The sequence below is a fragment of the Anopheles moucheti genome, chromosome X (genome assembly GCF_943734755.1).
Source record: "Anopheles moucheti chromosome X, idAnoMoucSN_F20_07, whole genome shotgun sequence".
In the NCBI taxonomy this organism is placed as follows: Eukaryota; Metazoa; Arthropoda; class Insecta; order Diptera; family Culicidae; genus Anopheles; species Anopheles moucheti.
This window is the reverse complement of record NC_069142.1, coordinates 18,006,534-18,028,815: the sequence shown is the minus strand read 5'-3', so window position 1 is coordinate 18,028,815 and position 22,282 is coordinate 18,006,534. Positions and strand designations below refer to the sequence as shown.

At 44.4% G+C, this 22,282-nt stretch overlaps 1 protein-coding gene across 1 annotated transcript; it reads right to left on the bottom strand.

Annotated features, from left to right (window-relative positions):
- Positions 1 to 5,016: 5,016 nt before the first annotated feature.
- On the bottom strand, positions 5,017 to 9,030 carry LOC128306748 (uncharacterized). Its single transcript, XM_053044345.1, has 4 exons — positions 8,639 to 9,030; positions 5,918 to 7,802; positions 5,127 to 5,839; positions 5,017 to 5,038 (listed from the first exon to the last, which is right to left on the bottom strand). The coding sequence occupies exons 1-4, from the start codon at positions 9,028 to 9,030 to the stop codon at positions 5,017 to 5,019; spliced, it is 3,012 nt and encodes a 1,003-aa protein (XP_052900305.1).
- Between the last annotated feature and the right edge of the window lie 13,252 nt (positions 9,031 to 22,282).

Below are 22,282 nucleotides of genomic sequence, written 5' to 3'. Positions count from 1 at the left end.
AAGAAGTCTTGAGAGTGAAGCTCGATAACGAAATGAAGATTCCCGAGCTATCAGATGCATTAGAAGACATGATTACTAACCTCAAGGCTATGAAATGGGAGGCATATTTACAAGATCATCGTTTAGTAGATGAATTAGCCTTCAAGTTATCAACAAGCAAGCAATTAAAATGGATAGAATACAAAGAACATATTGAGAAAGCCTACGAAGTACCGAACGTGCTACATTTCAGCCAATGGCTTCTTCCTATTGCTGAAAAGATTAGAAAGCTGCCTAAAAACGCAGAACGACCACGACAATCGGTAAATTTTAACCAGCCTCAAAATGTAAGTGTTCCATCGAATCACCAACGTCCACCACAATTGAATTATAAACGGCCTATATATCCTCGAAACACACCTTCAGGACAGCAACCGCGAAACACTCGACCATTCGTAAAACCATCTAATTCACACCAAGGAAGCATTAAACCGCGTATCCCTCAACAATCATGCCCATTTTGCAATGGATACCATGCATTGCATCGATGTGAACGTTTTAAGAATATCCCAGCAGATGAGCGGCTCAAGGTAGCTATAGACAGCAAACAGTGTCAAGCATGTTTAAAATCTAACAATCATAATATGAGCAACTGTTACGCGACCAAGGAATGTGGTATTCAAGGTTGCAAAGAACAACATCATCAGTTGTTGCACATTGAAAACACAGCGAGGATGAATTATCATCAGACTATACAGAACGTATATTATCAAATCGTTCCTGTTGTGTTACGAAATGGGAATATTACTGTGAAAACCCACGCTTTCCTGGATGCTGGATCATCACTAACATTAATTGAAGAAAAGATGGCAAATAAATTAAAGTTGGACGGAGCAAAGGACCCTCTTATGCTTACATGGACGCAAAATCTTTCGATGAAAGAAGATAATAGCAGAAGAGTAAACTGCATGATCCGTGGCGTCAACGAAAAGAAAGAGCACGAGTTAAAAGGCATTCGAACGGTGAAGAACTTACAATTGCCAAACCAGTCACTGTCTGGGACAAGGCTAGCAGTTCGATATCCGTATCTGAAAGATATTAAAATAACGGATTATGAAAAGGCATATCCTACTATATTGATTGGATTGAATCATAGCCATTTATTAATGCCATTAGGCCGGAAAATAGGACGACCAGATGAACCAATGGCGATTAAAACAAAGCTTGGTTGGTTGATTTTTGGCATTGACAAATCAAACGCAAAAATGGAAGAGAATCACATATTGATTCATAAAAGCGAAGAATTGATGACCGATATGATAAAAAGATATTTTTCAACCGAGGAGTTTGGAGTGAAACCTGTGAAAACAGTGAAATGTCAAGCGATAGAAAGAGCCAAGTCTATTATTCAGCAAACACTCAAGAAAAAGGATGGCCGATACGAAGTAGGCTTGCTTTGGAAGAATGACGACATCGTTTTACCGAATAGCTATAACAACGCACTTCGTCGCTTGGTAACACAAGAAAAGCAACTAGATAAAAACCCGGAATTGAAAACGTGGCTGTGCAATACCTTCAAGGAGTATCAGCAGAAAGGATATCTGCGTAAGCTGAGTCAGGAAGAAATATCTCGACACTCTCCAAGAACATTCTACATCCCACATTTCGTGATAGTAAACAAAAATAAGCCAATTCCGAAACCAAGGTTAGTTTTCGACGCCGCAGCAACGATTAACGGTGTTTCTTTAAATTCAGTATTGCTAACCGGACCAGATGAAATGGCATCATTGTTTGGAGTACTTTTGAGATTCCGTGAAGGACCCATCTGTATATGCGGGGACATCAAGGAGATGTTTCATCAAGTAAGAATACGTCCAGAGGATCAAGACGCACAGCGAATTTTATGGCGAGGCGGCAACTCTAGTAAGAATCCCGATACCTACGTCATGCAGGTTATGACGTTTGGAGCAACGTGTTCACCAGCGTGTGCTCAGGTGAACAAAAGGTGAACAAAGGCCGAGGAGAACAAAAACAAGTATCCGTTAGCACTCGAACCTATTAAAAATCAACACTATGTGGATGATTACCTCGATAGTTTCTTTTCGATGGAGAAAGCAACAGTAAAACAAGTCATCGAAGCCCACGATGATGGAGGATTTTATATTCGAAACTTTGTGTCAAACAAACAGGAGTTAATGAACAACATTTCGCAAGAACGTCATCAAGTAAGAACTTTGGTTGATATTAAAGAAAAGGATGAAGTTATGGAAAAGATTTTAGGTGTTCAATGGAATACTCGAAATGATTATTTTAGCTACAAAGTCGATCTGAAACGTATTGATGCAGAAAAGAAGCCTACTAAGAGAGAAGCATTGAGCTTTGTAATGAGTGCTTATGATCCACTTGGACTCATTAGCCACATCACCATACATGGTCGAATAATTATGCAAGCCATCAACATTGCCACGGAAGATTGGGATGGAAAGATTCCCGATGCATTGTATGAAAAGTGGCGTGAATGGCTGAAAATGATTGAAAGTGCTAGACACCTGGCCATCCCAAGACCAATAGTAGCGTCGATCACGAGTCCAGTTGAAATACATACATTTGTTGATGCATCACTAGAAGCATTTGCTGCTGCTGTTTATGCGAGAAGTAATATCAATGGATGCTACGTAGTACGTTTGATAGCCGCAAAAGCTAGAGTAGCACCTACGAAAGCACTATCAATTCCGAAGCTGGAACTACAGGCAGCAGTTCTTGGAACGAGGCTGACCGCCACTGTAAAAAAGGAGCTTCGTTTGAACATTAGCAGAACTATTTATTGGACTGACTCGAAGACTGTGCTATCGTGGATAAATAGTGAACAACGAAAATACGACGTGTTCGTATCTCATCGCATAAGTGAGATACTTGATTCAACTAGTATGGATCAATGGAGATGGGTACCATCTAAGGAAAATCCCGCTGATGTCGCCACGAAGATGAGCAATAATTCATGGATGTGGTTTAATGGACCTGAATTTTTATTAGAAAAGGAACAAGAATGGCCAGGAGTTACAGAGATAGCTCACATAAAGAACGTAGTAGCTGTTCAAAAAGAAATAGTGATACCAGAAAACCAGTTTTCTTCATGGGAAAAATTGCTGAGACATACTGTTATTATGAAGAAGTTCGTAGATTTTTTGAAGAATCACAACGCTGAAGATATTATATTGCATAATTCACCGGGTTGAATTATGGAGGGGAGAATGTTGCGATTTGGAATTTTTTGGATCGAAGTAACCATAGGAAAAAGTAATATTGTAAGCCGCATGAAAAATAGTTTAAGGAAGCTATGATTTTTTGTTAAAATGGGTATATAAGCGGGAGCAATTGTTGAATAAAGCAGTTTTCGTTAATCGGTTGAAGTAGAAACAGCGAAGAGTGAAGGTTTCTTTTATCAGAGCTCTGGTTTTCGGCACCTTACCCCCTTCTGTCTGAATAGGCTCCCCAAGCATTGGATAAGGAGCAACTAGCGGGAAGGTCTGGTAAGCGGGACGAATAACCACCTCTGCTTCACCGGGAAAACTCCGTTACCGTCGCACTGAGTCTTCAGCAAAAGGATCAGTCCTTCGCGTGGTCTGCCGAAGAAGCTCGGCGTGTAACAGATTTCCTTCTTCGATTCGCCAGAAGAAGAATTTAGGAGCCTCTGATGACATCGGGCATCCTCATCTATCACCAGACGAAGCGGCAGAATCTTCGCCAACACCACTATCACCTCATACGCAACGGAGCGAAAACAGCAACCACTGGAAGTTCGTCGCTTCGACCCAAACCGGCGCAGCATAACGGATCACTGATTCTGCAACTCCAGCAAGCAGCCTTCGTTTCGCCACTTGGGGGCCACTGTGATTCCGCATCACTGAAGTTACTATTGCCACCACACGGAGGGCCTTGGACGTTGCCGCTTCCACGTGCGGTTTCCACGAAAGGTGGTCGTGAATCTGCACCCCCAGATAGCGAATCGACTGCTTAGTTTTGCACACGATGTCTCCGACACGCAACGGGATCTCCAATCGTCCTCGGCGGAGACTCGATTTCAAGACAGCCTCAGTTTTGTAAGCGGCGAGCGTTAGATGACGTGTGCTCAGCCATTCTTCGACCGCTTGCACTGCTTATTCAGCTACGGTGTTACGAACGCGAAAAGAAGGAACATGCTAGCACCCGAAAAGGGAATAAACATAACAATCAAGAAACTCGCGAAATCGGTCAAAATACAAAGTATGCAAATAAAATTCATTAATGAGCACGCGCCCAAGAAGGGAGTTAATCATAACAATAAGAGAAACACGAGATCGATCGAGACGCTAAGAACATGAACGAATTCATGAATGAGCACGCGCCCAAGAGGGGAGTTAATCATAACAATTAAGAGAAACACGAGATCGATCGAGATGCTAAGAACGTAAACGAACTCATGAATGAGCACGCGCCCAAAGGGGGAATAATCATAACAATTAAGAGAACCGCGAGATCGATCGAGATGGCAAGAAATCATAACAATTAAGAGAACCGCGAGATCGATCGAAAAGCTAAGAACGCGAATTGAATTCATGAATAAGCACGTACCCAAAGGGAGGACAAATCAGAACAATTAAAAGAAATACGTGAGATCATAAGTAAACAACGTCCGGATACCCGTTTGAAAAGCGCATAAGCAATAAGAGCTCTCCCGTCTGATACCATAAACAAATACGATCAACTATACGGTTAAGAAACAACTATCGCAAATAAAATGACACCAGACGACCGTCAACGGGCAGGTACACCCGACACCACAAGATTTACCAACGTAGGAGAATGATTCTATCGTTCATCTCGCTTTCACTTTCGAATATTCAAGACACATTGTTAGTATATAAGCAGGAGATTTTGACAATAAACTTCACTTGTACTTTAAACCCTAACACGGTGCTTTCAAGTCAATTCTACGGCCCTTTCAGTGAAAGTAAAGATCCACGTTAGAAACTCGCCCTGGGAATCCAGCTACAAAGCCTAACGTCTGATCCGAACTGATCTGAAAGGTGAACGAGACTTGCGCGAGAGTCTCAGGGTAGGCCAACCTTCGCGTGGTCAACCTACGGCGGCGGACCCAGCAGTCCGACTTTGTTCCCGCAGCAACAACGTAGTTCTTCGTAGTTGGACGTAGTTCTTCGGGGGTGTCTGGAGATGTTGTTTCCGAGCCAGGCCGGAGTGATTCAGAGCCCCATAAGAAGCTCGGACCGTTGAACCAGCGACTAGTAGGCGATAGATCCGGTGTTTTCGTCCACTTGGTCCCGTCATCAGGTACGTTCAATTTCGTTGGGATCGTACGCCATTGCTCAACCTCCGTTGTTTCGAGCAGTTCTCCGACCCGAAATGCTACGAACTGATTATAGCGATGATGATCAGATCGCAACCAACTCAACACGTTCCGCGAGTCTGTCCAAAACACCGTGCGCGAGATGTTTAATCGGTGTGAGTTGACGATCGTAGCCGCTAATCGGACACCAATCACCGCCGCTAGGCCTACGGCCTCTTCCTCCGTTTCCACACTCACGAGCATATCGTCCACGTAGTGCTCGTCTTTGATGCATTTTGCCGCACGCGGAAACTCTTCCTCGAATCGCTTTGCGTTGCGATTCTTCACGAACTGTGCGCTGCTGGGCGAACAAGCAGCGCCAAACGTCATCACGGTGACTACGTATGCGGCTGGATCGCCGTTTGGATCGTCTCCATCCCAAAGGTTCATCTGGCTTCGTTGGTCTTCCGTTCGCATCATCACTTGATGGAACATTTCCCGAATATCTCCCACAACAGCGACGCGAAACTCTCGGAACTTAAAAAGAACGGAAAGGAGCCCGGCAAGCAAATCGGGTCCCGCTAAAGGGAACGAATTAAGGCTAACTCCACTCACCTTTGCCGCCGCGTCAAAAATCATTCGAATTTTTCCCGGTTTATTAGGGTTGGTAACCGGGAAAATAGGTAAAAACCAGTCGTTTGGTCGTTTGTCCTCCGCCTCACTCGCTGATAAACGTCGAATGTAGCCCTTCTGAATGTACTCTCTCATCTTTTGATTAACCGCCGCAGCTAACTCCGGATCTTTACTCAGTTTTCTTTTCAGGAGCTCGTACCGTTTCATCGTTGCAGCTTTGTTACATGGCAATCGGACGTCATCATATCTCCATAGTAAGCCCGTTTCGAATCGATCGCCCTGCAGTTTGGTTTCTCGGTTAAGTATCACCAGGGCACGTTCATCGTCCTTGGATTTGAGTAAGCGTGATGGCTTAGAGATACCCAGTGAATCCAACGAGAAGAACGCCTTAACCTCGCTTGTGAGTACACCATCGACGTTACCTTCGCAGCTGCAGATGTGAAAACTTCTGTGTCCTCCGGTTACACTAGCGGTTGCAATAGGGCAGGGTCCGTATATCATCCAGCCCAGCCTAGTTTTCGAAGCAATCGGTTCATTAACCCGTCCTTCTGTACATTTTAGCGGCTTTCCCAAACGACAATTATCTACACCAATTAGTATTCGAGGTACGGCATCGACGTAAGAGGTGAACGGTAAACCCTTCAGATGTGGATACGCAGATTGCAGTTGTTTACCATCTATCGTCTGCGCGGGCAAGGCTAGATTGCTGACCGTGTGTACCTTTGTCAGCTCATGCACTGGAGCCCCTTCGTATGCACCTGATATTTGCACTGCCAGCTGGACGGAAGCCTTTTCTTCTCTGGTAGTATCCCCGGTCCACTTGAGACACAATGGCCGTGACGTTCCGATCAGCCCTAATTCGTCCATCAGGCTATGATCGATGAAGGTCGATGACGAACCTTCGTCGAGGAAGGCGTACGTTCGAACCGTCCTGCCATCCTTCCCATACATAGTTACCGGTACGTAGCGGAACAAAGTGCGATCGTTGGAGCCGGAATGAGTAAGACAATGCTTTTCTGTTGTATTGGTCATTCCCAGAGAACCATGTAGCAACCTATGGTGCATTGCCTCGCACCCATTGGATCCGCAAACTGTTTTAAGGTGACACCACCCCTTATGGTACTTGAGACATTTTCGGCATAGCTTCTTATCTCTTATATGTTCCTTCCTTTCAGCGACGGTCATCGTTTGGAATCGCTGGCATGTATCCAGTGCGGCACACTCTCCCTGGCAGGCTGAACATTTAGAAACATTTGTATGTGGGTACTTACCGCTCGTGGTAGCGGCGTGCATGTTCAAACGTGCGGTGGTGGGCTGGCGCTGATCTGGTCGTACCGGTTTCACACTGCTCCGACGATCCGAGTCGCCGGATCCACTGCGTTCGAAGCGTTCGCTCTTCACCGGAACTACCCTGCTGAGTGCTGCAGCCAACTCGCCGATCCACCTTCCGAAGTCCGACAGCGTAACAGAGGGCAGCTGCTGTTGGTGCCTCGCCCACTCGATGCACGTGGCCGACGGCAGCTTCACGATCAACTCCTTCAGCAGGATAACGTTGCAGGTATATTCCGGCAGCCCAGATGCTTGGATGGTCGCACACAGGTTCCTCACCGCGAATCCGAACTCAACCAGAGTATCTAGCCGATCCGCTCGTGGGGCTGGCATACGTCTCACTTTCTCCATCAAATTTTCAACGATCACCTCCGGCCTCCCAAACCGTAGCTTGAGCACGTCTATGGCTTCCTTAAGTCCGGAAGGCAGCAACAACAACGAGCTGACCGCTTCCAGCGCAGCTCCTTTCAACGCCTTTTGTAGCCTCAGCAGGTTCTCGTAGTCGGAGTACCCGCAGATTGCTGTTGAGTGCTCGTAGCTGGAGATGAAGAGCGGCCACTGTTCTGCGGAACCCGAAAACGTAGGTAGCTCTCTTCCACTGGCTTTCCGCGCGGCAATTTGGGATTGACTCAAGAAAGTCGATCCCAAGCTTCCAAGTGTTCCCGCATGCCCGTCGACGAAAACATTGTGCGGGTACGTTGCTGGCGCGCTCGTGCGCGGTTGGGCAAAAGTGCTGTTTGCCTGACCAAGTCCGCGGGGCGGTATAAACGTGTAATAACCGTGATCGAGTCCGTGTGGTTGGGCGGTGTGTCCGTATCGGTTTCCGTGTGTGTGTGTGTAGACGTGCTGTGTTCGAAATCGTGTCCGTGGGCGGCTGCTGAAGTGTCGTGATCGGTTGCGTGCGGTTGTGCCAACGTGCTGTGCCCAAAATCGTGTCCAGGTCGGTGCGTTGTTCCATTTATGCGGCGAGGATCTCGCAACATGAGATCCTCCATCGCGCTTTGCCACTCGCGAAATTCCGCGTCACGTCTCGCGGTTTCGTTCGCTGGCCATGTCGGGGGGTGCGTCGGTGCATATTTACTGGTGGCCACGGTAGGGTTGTCCTCCCATCGAAAGTGTTCCGTGTCGATCCCAACGCGCCTTCCAGCAGCATCAAGGGAACCACCATTTTCTCGATGCAGCAGCCAAGCACTTGCTTTTTCTAGTTCGCATTGCGATTCGCGCGCAATTTCACATTCCCCTTTTGAAAACTCCAACTCGCGCGCGCGGAGTTCAAGTTTTCGTTGCTGCAGCTCGATTCTTAAACGCTCAAGTTCGAGCTGCTTCCTCCGGTGTTCCCGGTTAGGGGTCATGAACCCTTCATGGGTTGCTGACCGGTGCGCGGTCGCCATCGCCGAATTCGATGCGCCATCGGTAACGCGTCTTAAACCCTCCGGTTGCGTGTGGCCATTTTGTGCGTGCGTGTTGGTGTGATAAGGGGACGGCCGGGCTGCTTCTGGTGTCGCGTCCAGCGCGATGGCATCCCTGTGCCTCACCGGAAAGTATCCGAACAGAGTCTGCACGGTCTGCTCGCCCCGGTGGCCCAAAATCCCTTCGCTCTGGGACGATTCTCGTACGGCCACGGGCGATCGAGCCGAACAGGAGGGCGTCGCATTCGTCGCGACTACGCTTTCGCGTTCAGCCGTCTGTTCCTCCGAGGGGAATACAGTATCCACTCGCTGGCTCGTCTGTTGCCCGTCTTGCACCGTGTCATCGCCGTGTTCCATTTCGCGAATCACTTAATACGTGCGCACTATAAACTGGAATCCACTATCGTTCGTTACGCGATCGCGATTATCCCCGGTGGATAATTTACTTTCGATTCGAGCGAATTAAACGCGCACTAAACTTAGCTTTGCGACGCAAATATTCTTGCAAACTATCGCAAACTTGTTGAAATTTGAAGATTTCCAACAAACTATTTTTTCGAATTAGTTGGAGCTAATTTCTTGAAATTAGAAACTAATTTTTTGGAATGTAGAAAACGCGAAAAGTCGATAATTAATTAGGAACGCTATCTTACTAGAGCGAACCAAAAAATTAGTTCTTTATTCGTCAACGTTTTCTAGCGGTAAAAAAGGGCGGCTCGCGCGTCGTCCTGCCCTTATATACATTCTTTTTCGGTTAGTCCTTCACTCACCGCGGTACTCAGATATCCCGACCGTGAAGCTTTCTTCCGACAACTTCGTAAATACGATATAATGTCCGACAGTGACAGCAGCGGTCGGTGTAAACATCGTTTGTTTACAACAGTGAGAGTTGATAGAGAGGATGAATACGGAGGGAGCTGTAACCTCGTAAAAAACAATTAAGATATGCTAAAATCTAAAATTTAAAAAGCTCCAATTTTATTCAAGTTGCTGGAATCGAGCTAATGGAAACAAACAAAAGATAATATCGATCTACATCTCAAAACGCAAGCCACGAAGAAATAAAAAATGCAATAACCCAGTTTGCAACAAGCTGTACAGAGAAAACAATAGTAGTTGGAGACTTTAATAGCCATCACACGTATTGGGGTGACGAAAAACAGATAACTGGGGAATGATCATAATGGAAGAATTAGAAACCTCAAATTTAATAATAACGACAATCGAGAAAATCATCAACATCCCCACCGATATCAACAACAGAGGAACATCAACCGATCCTACAATAGCAACACAAGATATTTATATGGACATAAGCAAACAAATAACAGAACAAAACATAGGAAATTGTCAGCACAAAATGATATATATAACCATTGATCAAGAAACCGAAATGGAAGAGAGAGTAATATACAAAAAAGACAAAATATTAGAACAAATAACAAAACTCAACTGTGATAACGGACAAAGCTTTAGACAAATAAGTATAAAAATAAGCAAGATAACTAAAAAAAATAAAGTCAAATTAAAACATATACCTAAATCATGGTGGAACTCCAATATTAGAAAAGCTTGGATGGAAAAAAAATGAAGCAAGAACGCAGTTCATCAAACTAAGAACGATAGAAAACTTGATAAAAATGAAAAAACAGCAGCCAAAGTAAAATTAGAGATTCGTAAGAGTAAGAAAACAGTTCGCGGCTTTCTGCTGCGAGATGAGATTCTTGAGCAAGGCGGCATATAATTCTATCTATTTCTTTTAGACTCTGAACATATAATATCTTACTTGGTAAAATTGGTTTTCGCAGTATGTTTAAGGATTCAGTACCCAATAATTCTTCGCAGCTTCGAAAATTAAAAATGTCTATTGAACAAATCAGGACAAGGTACTTCTGCACCAATGAAATCAAGTACTGATTGACGTATGTGTTGTACCAATACCGCACGGCTCGTAGAATTTGCAGGTTCCGAAGTATCTCAAGATGGCCCGGAAAATGAAGCCAAGAACGTTGCAGATCTGAAGGTAGTTTTCTGACCCAATTGCAGTTCTTGGAGTCAAGCCGTTTTAGTTCCCAAATGTTTTGCATGATTTGTTTGGCCTATGCGGACGGAAGGGGAACCCTGCCAAATGTCGAACACAGCAGGTCGGTTTAAACATTTTTTTAAATTGTGGTGTTGTTAACTTTGCATTGTTATATGTGTGTTTATATGTGTTTTTGATTGTACCGTTGTGATTTACATGATCTATATTCCATTTCGTTTCAAGTTTAATCAGTAAGCTACAAGTCACAGACAACTAAGCACAGAGAACATTATGGAACGCAGGAAGAACTTGACGACGACGAATAAGGATCGTTAACGTGTGTGCTCTTTGTTAGATGGTGGAAAATCCCAAAGGGAAATATCTGATATTATATTTCAGATCTGATATTATATAAAAATATCTCTGAAATATCTGATAGTATATATAAAGCGCACTACTATTCACCAAATAGTTAAACTTTATCAAGCTAATGGCCGAATTTTCAAAAAAAAAAAAACTGGACGTCCTAGCCGTTCAAAACTAACTCCAGAAATGTGCGATTTCATACAGGAATATAGGAATGGCACTTCGACGTCTGGCACGAGGAACACCGCGTCCTGGCAGTCCATCGCCAACGCGTTGCAGGAGAAAGGCGTGCCATCCCCGTTGCGAAGAATCCGTTCGAGGACCAGCGGCAGAAGATGCAATCGCAACGATCAGTGACTGGCTGACCCTTCACCGTCTCTCTCTGGCTCCTGAGAAGACCGCGATGACGGTGATCTCCAGTCTGAAGCGGACACCGGCAGAGACCATCAACATCGACGGAGTGGCGGTTCCTACCTCACGCTCCATCCGTTATCTGGGAGTCTGGCTCCAGGATTATCTCCCACACGTCGAGAAGGGTGCTGCGAAGACGAAGAAGGTCTTCCAGGCGGTAACACGGCTCCTGCCGATCCACAGCGGCCCGAAATCGTCGCGAGCCCGCCTGCTGGTGGCTGTAGCGGACTCCATCCTTCGTTACGGGGCCCCAGTATAGTCGGAAGGCTTGGAAAGACGACAATGCCGCAGGCTTGCCATTCGAGTACAGCGGAAGACGGTGATTCGGGTCTGCAGAGTTTTTCGGACAATACAGCAGTGCTGCTGGCCGGTCCCGATTCCCGATCCCGATCCCGATCCCGATCTGCCGACTGATCGACGAGGATAACCGCGAGTACCGTCAGCTGCACCAGAATGGGGGGATGGAGACCAGCGACCAGATCCGAGCCGCCGAACGTGAGCGCACGTATCAGGTCTGGCAGGCCGAGTGAGACGCCGTTGCCGACAGCGAGGTGGCCAGCCGGTACACTCGCTGGGCGTACCGAGTCGTCCTGGTCAGTCACGGAAATATGGAGGCGTGACGTTCCAGTTGACACAAGTGTTGTCCGGACATGGATTTTTCCGTGACTACTTGCGCAACAAGGGCTTCTCGTCGTTCCCGGACTGTCAACGCTGCCCCGGTGTTGCAGAGACCGCAGATCACACGGTGTTCAGCTGTCCGCGGTTTGCTGCGGTTCGTGAGGAGATGCTAGGCGGATCGGACCAGGTGTCTCCCGACAACATCCTTAGCTGTCTCCTGCAAAGCCCCGACCGTTGGAGCCGTGTGTGCGAGGCTGCGCAACGGATCACGGATGTGCTCCAGGATGATTGTAACGATAGGGGAAGATTGTTGTTTAATACTAATGCAATTAAAATATAGAATTAGTACTGAGTTTTCGTTGGATGTTTTAAAATCCACTGTAAACAGGGTCATCAAGGGGTTTTACTTTATTTTTAATAGAACATCGGTTGTGGCAGAAATCCGAAATTGTCCGGTAACTATACACAAACGTAAATGGTAATGTTTACAATTTTTGAATATTTTAAGTGAATCAAATTCTGAAGCAAATATTATATTCATTTAGATTGGGTTTAATGTATCTGTTCTTCTTCTTCTTCTTGGTAGGTTGATAGTTTTGTTGTTCAGCTCCTATACTCTCCGCGATAGCGGAGGTATAATTTGAGCCGACCTATCGTCTTTGTGGGAGCGGACTATCATCCATTGCTCGGTTTTGGTTTTGTAGCTGTTGTTTATAGTGCCCGGTTAGTTTCTTCTTCTGCTATTTTCTTGATGTCCTTGTGCATAATCTGAATTCTTCGGTGATGTTACTATTCATTTTGAGACCTTTTTATTTCATTTTTATGTTTTTGTTTGTTTTTTTTTGTTATATAGTTATTTATTTTCTTTTTGTTGTTTTCTTTTTTTTCTTTTTTTTCTTAATCTATTATTTTGTTGCCTAAAACTATGTGTTCTAAACCTAAGTGTTGTGTATTATGTTTCCTATCTATTTCAGGTACTGGTGTTGTTGAAGTGTTTCAGGTATCGATGTTATTGTTGTTTCTCTTCTTTTGTTTATTCTATTTTTCCTTTTTTTATGATTGTGTTATTGATGGGTGTGGTTAACTTACTTTTTCCTTAAATTTCTTTTCCTATCTTCCTTTGTTTCTTTTTTTTCGCATTCCCTTGCTTTGCGCTCCACTCTGTAGTTTCCCTTGTTTTCCTGTATTGAGGCTTTAGGTGGTCCAAAGAAAGCTCCAAAAGGAAGTGGAAGAGGTTAGTTTCTGGGCACCACTGCTGGCATCTTGTTCCAATTTGTTAACATTGGAAGGATGTATATCGTGGCCCCTGTTTGCAAGGCGACGGAATGTTCGACTGTAGGCAGGAGACGGATTTTATTTGCTTGTTCATGTATATTTGGGTTGTCCATATTAAGGGAAATAGTTTACAAAAAGGGCTTTATAATTGAAAGTTGAAAGTGAGAATTTGAAATCAGGAAAATGAAAGCGATGTGACGTCAGTTAGTAAAACAATAAATAATTGTGCTAATAAATATGATTGTTCCTTATCCTTATCCTTCCTTTAAGCTGTTAACTGTTTTAATTTCATTTCTTTTGAGTATCGTGTGTTTGTACCATCATGGTTTGAATTCGTTTTGGAAAGCTAGGAATTTCCGCCCTTTCTCTCTGCTTGTGTGAATGAACCAGTTTTTTGTTTGAGTGATTGTTAGGATTTGCGCATTGAGAATTATGGCTAATTCATGCCATAATAGCAGCTAATAGTATTAGTGACAAACGAAAAATCATAAAAAGGATTAATAAAGTAGGACTCTTCGACAAGCACTCATTGGGCTCAGACGTGGTTTTGCGATCCGAAATTCGAGCTATTGAACATGGTCCTTCGAGCCGGATAATTTGATATTGAAGAATTGTATTGAATTTGTAAGAGTGGTTATTTCGGAAAGTTTCGCGAACGTCTGTAGCCGTTGTTGGATATGGCAGTACTGTCGAAGGTGTTTCGCGAGCGAGTTACACTATAGGCGCCAAGAACATTTGGCGTGAGTATTTCGTGTTTGAGCAGTTTAGGTGAAAGTGTTAACTCAGCGGTTATTGTTCGCTACCATACAGAATCGTGTGTCACAGATAAGTAATCGAAATTCTGCGGGACACACAATAACGTGGACAGTGTGATTGAGTGTGTGCCAGACACGCTATCGTGCTTGGGCTAGTTTGTCGTGTAAGTTGGCAGTGTGTTGGTGTGTAAAAAGGTTGATCGCATCGCATCGTATTGGAACATTCGGTGCGCTATCCACGGTCTGCAAAGTGAGGTTCGTGTAATTTCATCGGTCCGAACCGTTATGGAATCGTAAGTGCAGCAGTGGAGAATCACGATCGGGTGAATGACCAAGGTGAGGCCACTAAGATCGACCGTTGAACTTTCAACTAGTTACAACTACTATCGTGCTGAGTGATAGCGTCGGTAATCAGTGTACGTAGCGTAACTCGCGTGAACTACTCGTTTTTAGCAGGTGCCAATAGTGTTGCTAAGCAGTTGGACATCAGTGTTAGTTTACCGCGCGGCACGGGTAACTCAATAAGGTGTAACTCACTAGGAGATCGCTAGTGAGTGCCGATAGCGTCATTTTTACGACATCACACCATCGTTGCTAGAAGGCGCGTAAATTGGAAAATATAAAATGGCGACCAAGGAAAAAAAGATTCTGCAACAGCTAACGCGTACTTACAACGATCGAGCGAGTACGATATAAGGTTTCGTTAATTTCATCACGAAGTACGATGCATTAGTGCGTAGTGTAGAAATAGAGACACGGTTACAAGGTTTAGAAGATGCAAAGTTGGCGTTTGAAGTGGCTCGAGATAAGCTTCTGGTCGAGAATGATGATTGTGATTCGGAGCAATTGCGAATTGATCGTGAGTTATTCTACCAGCAGTACTACCAAGTGAAGGGTTTTTTGAACAACAAAATGGCCGAGGAGAATATTACAGGTCTGGACACGAGTGTCCGATTCGGTGGGAACAGTACCTTGTCGCAAACTTTACACGGAGCGTCGCGAGTGAGATTGCCAAAGATGGAATTACCGACATTCAGTGGTGAAATAACGCTCACTTACAAAGACAGGTTTACATCGATGGTGCATGATGTCGCCGATTTGTCTGACGTGTTAAAGCTCCAGTATTTGTTAGCGTCACTAAAGGGGGAAGCTGCGCAGCAGTTTGACTATGTGCAGTTGATCGACGGCAATTATGCCAGCACATGGAAGGCCCTAACGGATCGCTATGATAATTCCAAGGTGACCAGGCGAGAGTACTTCAAGGCGTTAGTGCACCTGGAGCCGATGACGTCGGATAGCGTATCAGAGCTTACGCGTGTTGTTAACGAGATAAAGCGTTTGGTTAGAGGAATGGAACGTCTTAAGGAACCAATCACTCACTGGGATACACCACTGGTCGCATTGACCATGCTGAATAGAGATGAGCGCTCCGGGCCGGAATCATGATTCCGATCCGATCCGATACAGTACTGAGTCCGATCCGATCCATAAAAGTGATTCCGATTGATTCCGAGTGATCCGGTTTCAATCAATATGCTTGCAATAATAGTTCAGGAAATTTTTTTATAGTGAGAACGCTTTCGATCAGAGTTATAATAAGCTAAACAGGGATTTAAATGCATTGAAAACATGTGAAAACGACAAGAAAACCATAGGACATTTTTTAAAAATCACTGGAACTACTGGACTATTTTTAAACAACAAAACTGAAAATCATGCGATTTAGCAAAACTACTCCTATAAAGTTGATTTAAAGATAATTTTTAACATAACCCATAAGAAAACTGATGGATCTCGCATACTGCCAAAACTGCTTAGCAAACATACTCAACAATATAAAAAAAGTCTAATTAACCCAAGAAAATATTGCTGAAATTAGTTTGGCGAACTCAAATTCGTTCAATTTGATTATAAATCACTGAGACTTTTTTTTATTTACATGGAAATTTTTGCCACTTGGAAATAATTTTAAAATTTTTTGCTTAACCCCCTCAAAAACCGTTTAATTTTTATATAAATCTATAATAAAATCGATAATTACCGACAATAAGTAAAACACAATAATAACAGTCAAAGTAAAATTACGACAAAACGCCGCAAAGCAACGCACACATGATAGATCCGGCGATCCGGATCAGCCGGAGTTTTCATAGTGAGAATAATTCCACTAGGTCCAGCTGTTTTGAGTCCGGCTTTTGTATGAAGATCCGGAGCAGCCGGAGTTTCTATAGTGAGAATAATTCCACTAGGTCCGGAGTTTTGAGTCCGGCTTTTGTATGAAGATCCGGAGCAGCCGGTGTTTCTATAGTGAGAATGATTCCGGTAGGTCCGGATTTTTTGAGTCCGGATCATCCAATTTTGTATGAAATTTCGTGGATCAGTCGGAGCGCCTATAGTGAGAATGTTTCCCATGTGAGATGAACTAGGTGAGAGCACACACAATTTGAGAGTATAAGCGAAGAGCAAGGAAGAAACGATCTCATGGTGGTCCTGTTGCTCAACCTGAAGTGTATATCTTTCCTGTTTGCACACGTATGTTAAAGCACGGCGAGCGGCTGTTTCATACACACGTGTCAGACTATTTGCGCTCAAAATTGTTTGTTCTCGTTCGTCTCTCTCGTAAGCTCTCTCCTTTTTTATGAATCCTTAACACGTTGATTATGCGCATTGGGGTGTTAGTATTTTTGCTACAAGAAGATCAAAAATATATTCAATAAATTTGCGTTAGATTCTTGCTTCCATTAACAAATTTACGCTTTACAAGCTAATTAATATCTGTAGTAAAAAGGAAACAAACATTTTATCGATCGATTAAAGAATGTTAAGTGTAAAATAATCACACAAATGCTCCTGTTACAATTACTACTCAATGGAATGTTACAACTGCCCACTATAGATTTCACAGGGCACATTAGATATCATAAAAGTTCTTGAAGTGTAAGGTTACTTTACTAATTCGGTCCATTGCACTGCATTGTTTTGCATTGCACGGGGTTGCATTGCATTGTTTTGCTAGGTTATGCTGTTGATAACCATGGTGAGTTTATTGACAAATATTTGTTTCAGTATTATGTCGCCATGTTTGTATTTTTTTTTTCTATAAAACTTATGTATGGAATAGCATATTGGTATAAGTAATGGGGCGCAAAAGCCGCAAAGCCTGAAATTAAAATCCGGAGCGCGGAATCATGATCCGGAGCGCGCTCCGGCCCCGGAGCATACCGGATTGATCCGATCCGGCAAAAGGTCGGATCAACCCATCCCTAATGCTGAAGCTGGATAAGCAGCAGTTGCTGGAGTGGGAGAGGGCGTCAGCCGATGCGACGGAAGACAAGTACAAGATGATGATAGAATTCCTCGAGAAGCAGACGAAGATGTTCAACAACGTTTCGAGTCATAGTATCAGAGTTATCACCACGAAATCGGCAAGTAATACGAAAAATGCGACTTCTAATAATGTGTCTTCTAGTCTTCCAGGTAAACTATCTGGAAAGGCACTTGGGCGTATCAGTCAGCCGAGAGGTTCACAAGCGGTCACAATGGCATGTACGGCAGAAGCTCGAGGAGAAAATATGGCTAGGTGTTCACTATGTAGCGAAAATCACCCCTTGGCAAGTTGTCCGAAGTTCGAGGAAATGTCTCTAGATGAGCGATAGCGAGTTATAGCATCGGACACCTTGTGCTTCAACTGTTTAAAGGGAAACCATCGTGCTCGGTTTTGCAGAAGCAGAGAAAGGTGCAAGATTTGCAAGGGACGACATCACGTTTTAATGTGCAGAAAACCATCGGAATCACAGCTGAACAGTAATAGCCACGGTATCCATCAAGAAGGTCGATTGACAAGGGGCAAGGAGCAAGTCACCATGATCAATGCCATGGCCCGAGGTGATACCAAGAAAAGTATGGTGTGGCTGTCTACAGTGCAAGTACTAATTAGTAACTCCTGGGGAGTAGAAGTTCCTGTAAGAGCACTGCTCGACCAAGGTTCGCAGTGTAACTTCATCTCGGAAGCAGTGGCGCAACAGTTAAGGCTGAAGAAAAGGCGGGTGCAGAGACCACTTTCTGGTGTTGGAGCGGCAGTGTTCAACGTGGAAACCTTGGTGTCGGTAGACGTTAAATCTCGTAACTCATCGTATGCAGCGTGTTTGGAGTGTTTGGTGCTTCCGAAGGTTACGGCGAGATTCCCAGCGCAATACATCGATATCAAAGGGTGGAAAATTCCAGAAGACTTGCCGCTAGCAGACCCGGGTTCAACCAGCCAGAGAAGATAGACCTACTCATTGGTGCAGAAATATTCGGAGAGTTGTTACAACAAGGACAACTAAGATTGGCACCACATCTACCCATGCTTTTAGAAACGAAACTTGGCTGGATAATTAGTGGACGTGAAGTATGTAAGGGTTCCATCGAGTCTTCGGTTACACTAGCTAATTGCGTATTATCGGAAGAAAATCTAAATGCCATGGAATAACTAGTAACGCTCGAAAACATACCGGAGGAAAGAGTTCAGTCCAGCGAAGAGGAAGCTATGGAAAAGTGGTATCTACACACGACCACACGAGAGAAAACTGGACGTTATGTAGTCGAACTCCCCAAGATACCTCAGTACGAGGAAAGGCTAGGTGATTCCATGCAAGGTGCCATAAAACGATTTGCATCAATAGAAAGGCGTTTGGCACGAGACAACAGACTCAAGGAGCAATATAGCGAGTTCATGGAAGAATACCTTCGACTGGGTCACATGACCGAAGTTTCATCCGCTGAGAAGGAGCATATGGAGGGAAGTCGTTATTATTTACCTCATCATGCGGTGTTGAAACAAGCGAGCACAACTACAAGGTGCCGCGTGGTATTTGATGCCTCGCATAAGACCAGCACGGGAACATCATTGAATGACATCCTTCTTAACGGTCCGCAGCTACAAGATGATATTGTATCAATTCTTCTTCGTTTTAGGATGAGAAGAATAGGGGTTGTTGCCGATGTGGAGAAAATGTACAGGCAGGTTCTAGTGTCACCGACAGACAGAAATCTATAATGCATCCTCTGGCGCAAAGAAGGGTCGGAAAACGTCTCAACTTTCCAATTGAACACCATAACGTACGGAACGGCCTGCGCTCCTTATTTGGCCATTCGAACATTGCGGAAAATATTCGAAGATCACGAAGAAAGCCATCCGAAGGCTATGTGTTGGTACAACGACTTTTACGTCGACGATCTTCTTAGTGGTGCTGATACGGAAGAAGAAGTTCAACAGATTCGGGGTCAGCTGGTTGAGATGCTTGGTAGCGCTGGCTTCAGAATTCGAAAATGGGCTTCGAATGCGGCAAATGCCTTGAAAGATGTACCGAAGGAAGACCTAGCTGTGAGCGAAGAAGTGAATATTGAAGGAGCAGGTGTTGGCACGTTAGGACTGGTGTGGAACGCAAACCTCGATGTCTTCAACATTCGGGTACCGGTTATAGATACATCCAAGCCGATTACGAAACGGAACGTACTGAGCAACCTGGCCAAGATGTATGATCCTCTTGGATTTTTAGATCCGATCAAGATGAAAGGGAAACTACTGCTGCAAACCCTATGGACACTGAAGGAGCCTAATGGAAGAACGTGGTCGTGGGATGCAGAACTACCAGAGAAGATCCAATCAGAGTACAGGGTATTCTCCGGCAAGTTGAACCTGTTGGATGGCATTGTCGTTCCACGGTACCCGAATTTGGGCACCAATTGGCAATACCACATTTTTTGTGATGCTTCCGAGCGAGGCTACGGTGCGTGTGTCTACATTCGAAGCGGCTCAGTTACGAAAGGATTCAATATCAGTTTGATCATATCAAAGTCGAAGGTGGCACCGTTATCGAAAAAACTGGTGATCGCGAGGTTGGAGTTGTGTGGAGCACTTTTGGCGAGTCGGTTGTATCAGTTCATTCGTAACGCACAGCTGCAAGAAGCACCATGTTTCATCTGGACGGATTCGATGACCACTTGGCACTGGATAAATGGGTCCCCGCATACCTGGAAAACGTTTGTGGCCAAAAGAGTAGCTAAGATCCAGACCCTGACAAAGCATGAACTGACGGCGATGAAATCGAAACGAAAGCAGCTTTCTACGAGTCTGTCAACGGAGTAGATATTAAATGCTGAAATTCGCATAAGTCGGTTGGCTCAAGTGAAGTATTTTCGGAGGAGCTAAAGCAGTTGCGAAAGGGTGATCGAGTAGCTGGAAAGTCACCATTATCAACGCTTGCCACTTATCTGGACGACCTGGAGTACGAGTGAAGGGGAGGCTGGATAATTCATCATTGAGCGACTGGACGAAACATCCGATAGTTATCCCGAAGACGCATCAGCTATCAGAACTGTTAGTGCAACACTATCATCGAAGGTTACTGCATGCAGCACCGCAGTTAACAGCCATCGCACTTCGTCAACGTTTTTGGGTGCTTGGCGCGAGAACGACTATTAGGAAGGTGTGCCGTCAGTGTGTGATATGCTTCAAGGCCAAGCCGTCGAGTGTTGTTCAACCAATGGCACAATTACCAGCAGAAAGGGTCATGAAGGCACGACCTTTTTCAATATCTGGTGTGGACTATTGTGGGCCTGTCTTCATCAAAGGAAGTCATCGGAAGGCAGCACCAATTAAGGCCTTCATCGCAGTTTTTGTATGTTTCGTCACCAAGGCGGTACATCTAGAGTTGGTTTCAAACCTCAGCACAGAAGCATTCTTAGCGGCCTTAAGGAGATTTGTCGCGAGGAGAGTACTAGTGTCGGAGATGCATTCGGACAACGGAACCAATTTTAAGGGTGCCGCAAACGAGTTAAACGCCCTTTATCAACTATTACAGTCGTCTCAATTTCAGAATTCTGTACAAGAGTGGAGCAGCTCGAGTCGTATCACCTGGCGATTTATTCCTCCTCGTGCTCCGCATTTCGGTGGACTGTGGGAAGCAGCGGTACGTTCAATGAAGCTTCATCTAAAACGTGTACTTGGAGACACATCGCTGACGTACGAGGACATGACGACTTTGCTGACTGAAATAGAGGGATGTTTGAATTCGCGACCGATCACGCCGATGTCCGACGATCCTGCGGACCTAGAAGCGCTAACCCCAGGGCACTTCTTAACTGGATCAAACATGCAGCAGCTACCAAACCTCGACATGAAGGACGTCCCAGAAAATCGTTTGAATCATTGGCGAGCCACGCAACAACGCGCGCAACATTTCTGGAACCGATGGCATAAGGAGTATTTGCAACAACTGAATGCGAGGACAAAGTGGAATGGGATTGCTACAGAGCTTAAACCGGGAATGATGGTAATAGTCCGGGAAGATAACGTGGCGCCATCAAAATGGCCGTTAGCTAGAATTACAAATGTACATCCCGGAAAGGATAATGTAGTGCGAGTAGTATCATTACGAACGGCTCAATCAGATCATGTAAAAAGACCTGCAACAAAAATATGTATTGTACCAATAGAAGCAGGCAAAACAGAAATCGAGAGCAACAGTTAAGATGCAGAAAATTTAAGATAATTGAATGAACTAGTGAAATAAGCAGAACAGAAGATAATTGAACTTGCATGAATATTAATCAATGAACTTATAGAAGTAGATAAAAATAAGATTTTTATGGTGGTCGGGATGTTAGGATTTGCGCATTGGGAATTATGGCATGAATTATAGCAGCTAATAGTATTAGTGACAAACGAAAAATCATAAAAAGGATTAATAAAGTAGGACTCTTCGACAAGCACTCATTGGGCTCAGACGTGGTTTTGCGATCCGAAATTCGAGCTATTGAACAGTGATCATTTCGTTTTTGTAAATCGTTATAGCGTCTATGTATCTGATTTTATTTTCTATTGTGGAGTTTGATATGGTGCCTTTTTTGCCAGTTCGTCCGCTTTGTCGTTTCCTACTATCCCTATATGTGATGGTATCCAAATTATGTGTGCTGTTTTTAGTATATTGTATAGGATTTCTTCTATTTTTGTTTCTGTGGTAAATTTTATTAGTGTGTTGCAGGATGTTAGGCTATCTGTATAGATGATTGGTTCCATGATGTTATTTTCTTCTGCCAGTTTAAGGGCTTATTCTATTGCGATCACTTCTATAGCGGTTGTTGAGGTTTTGTTTTTCATGTTGTAGCTGTAGTAGTA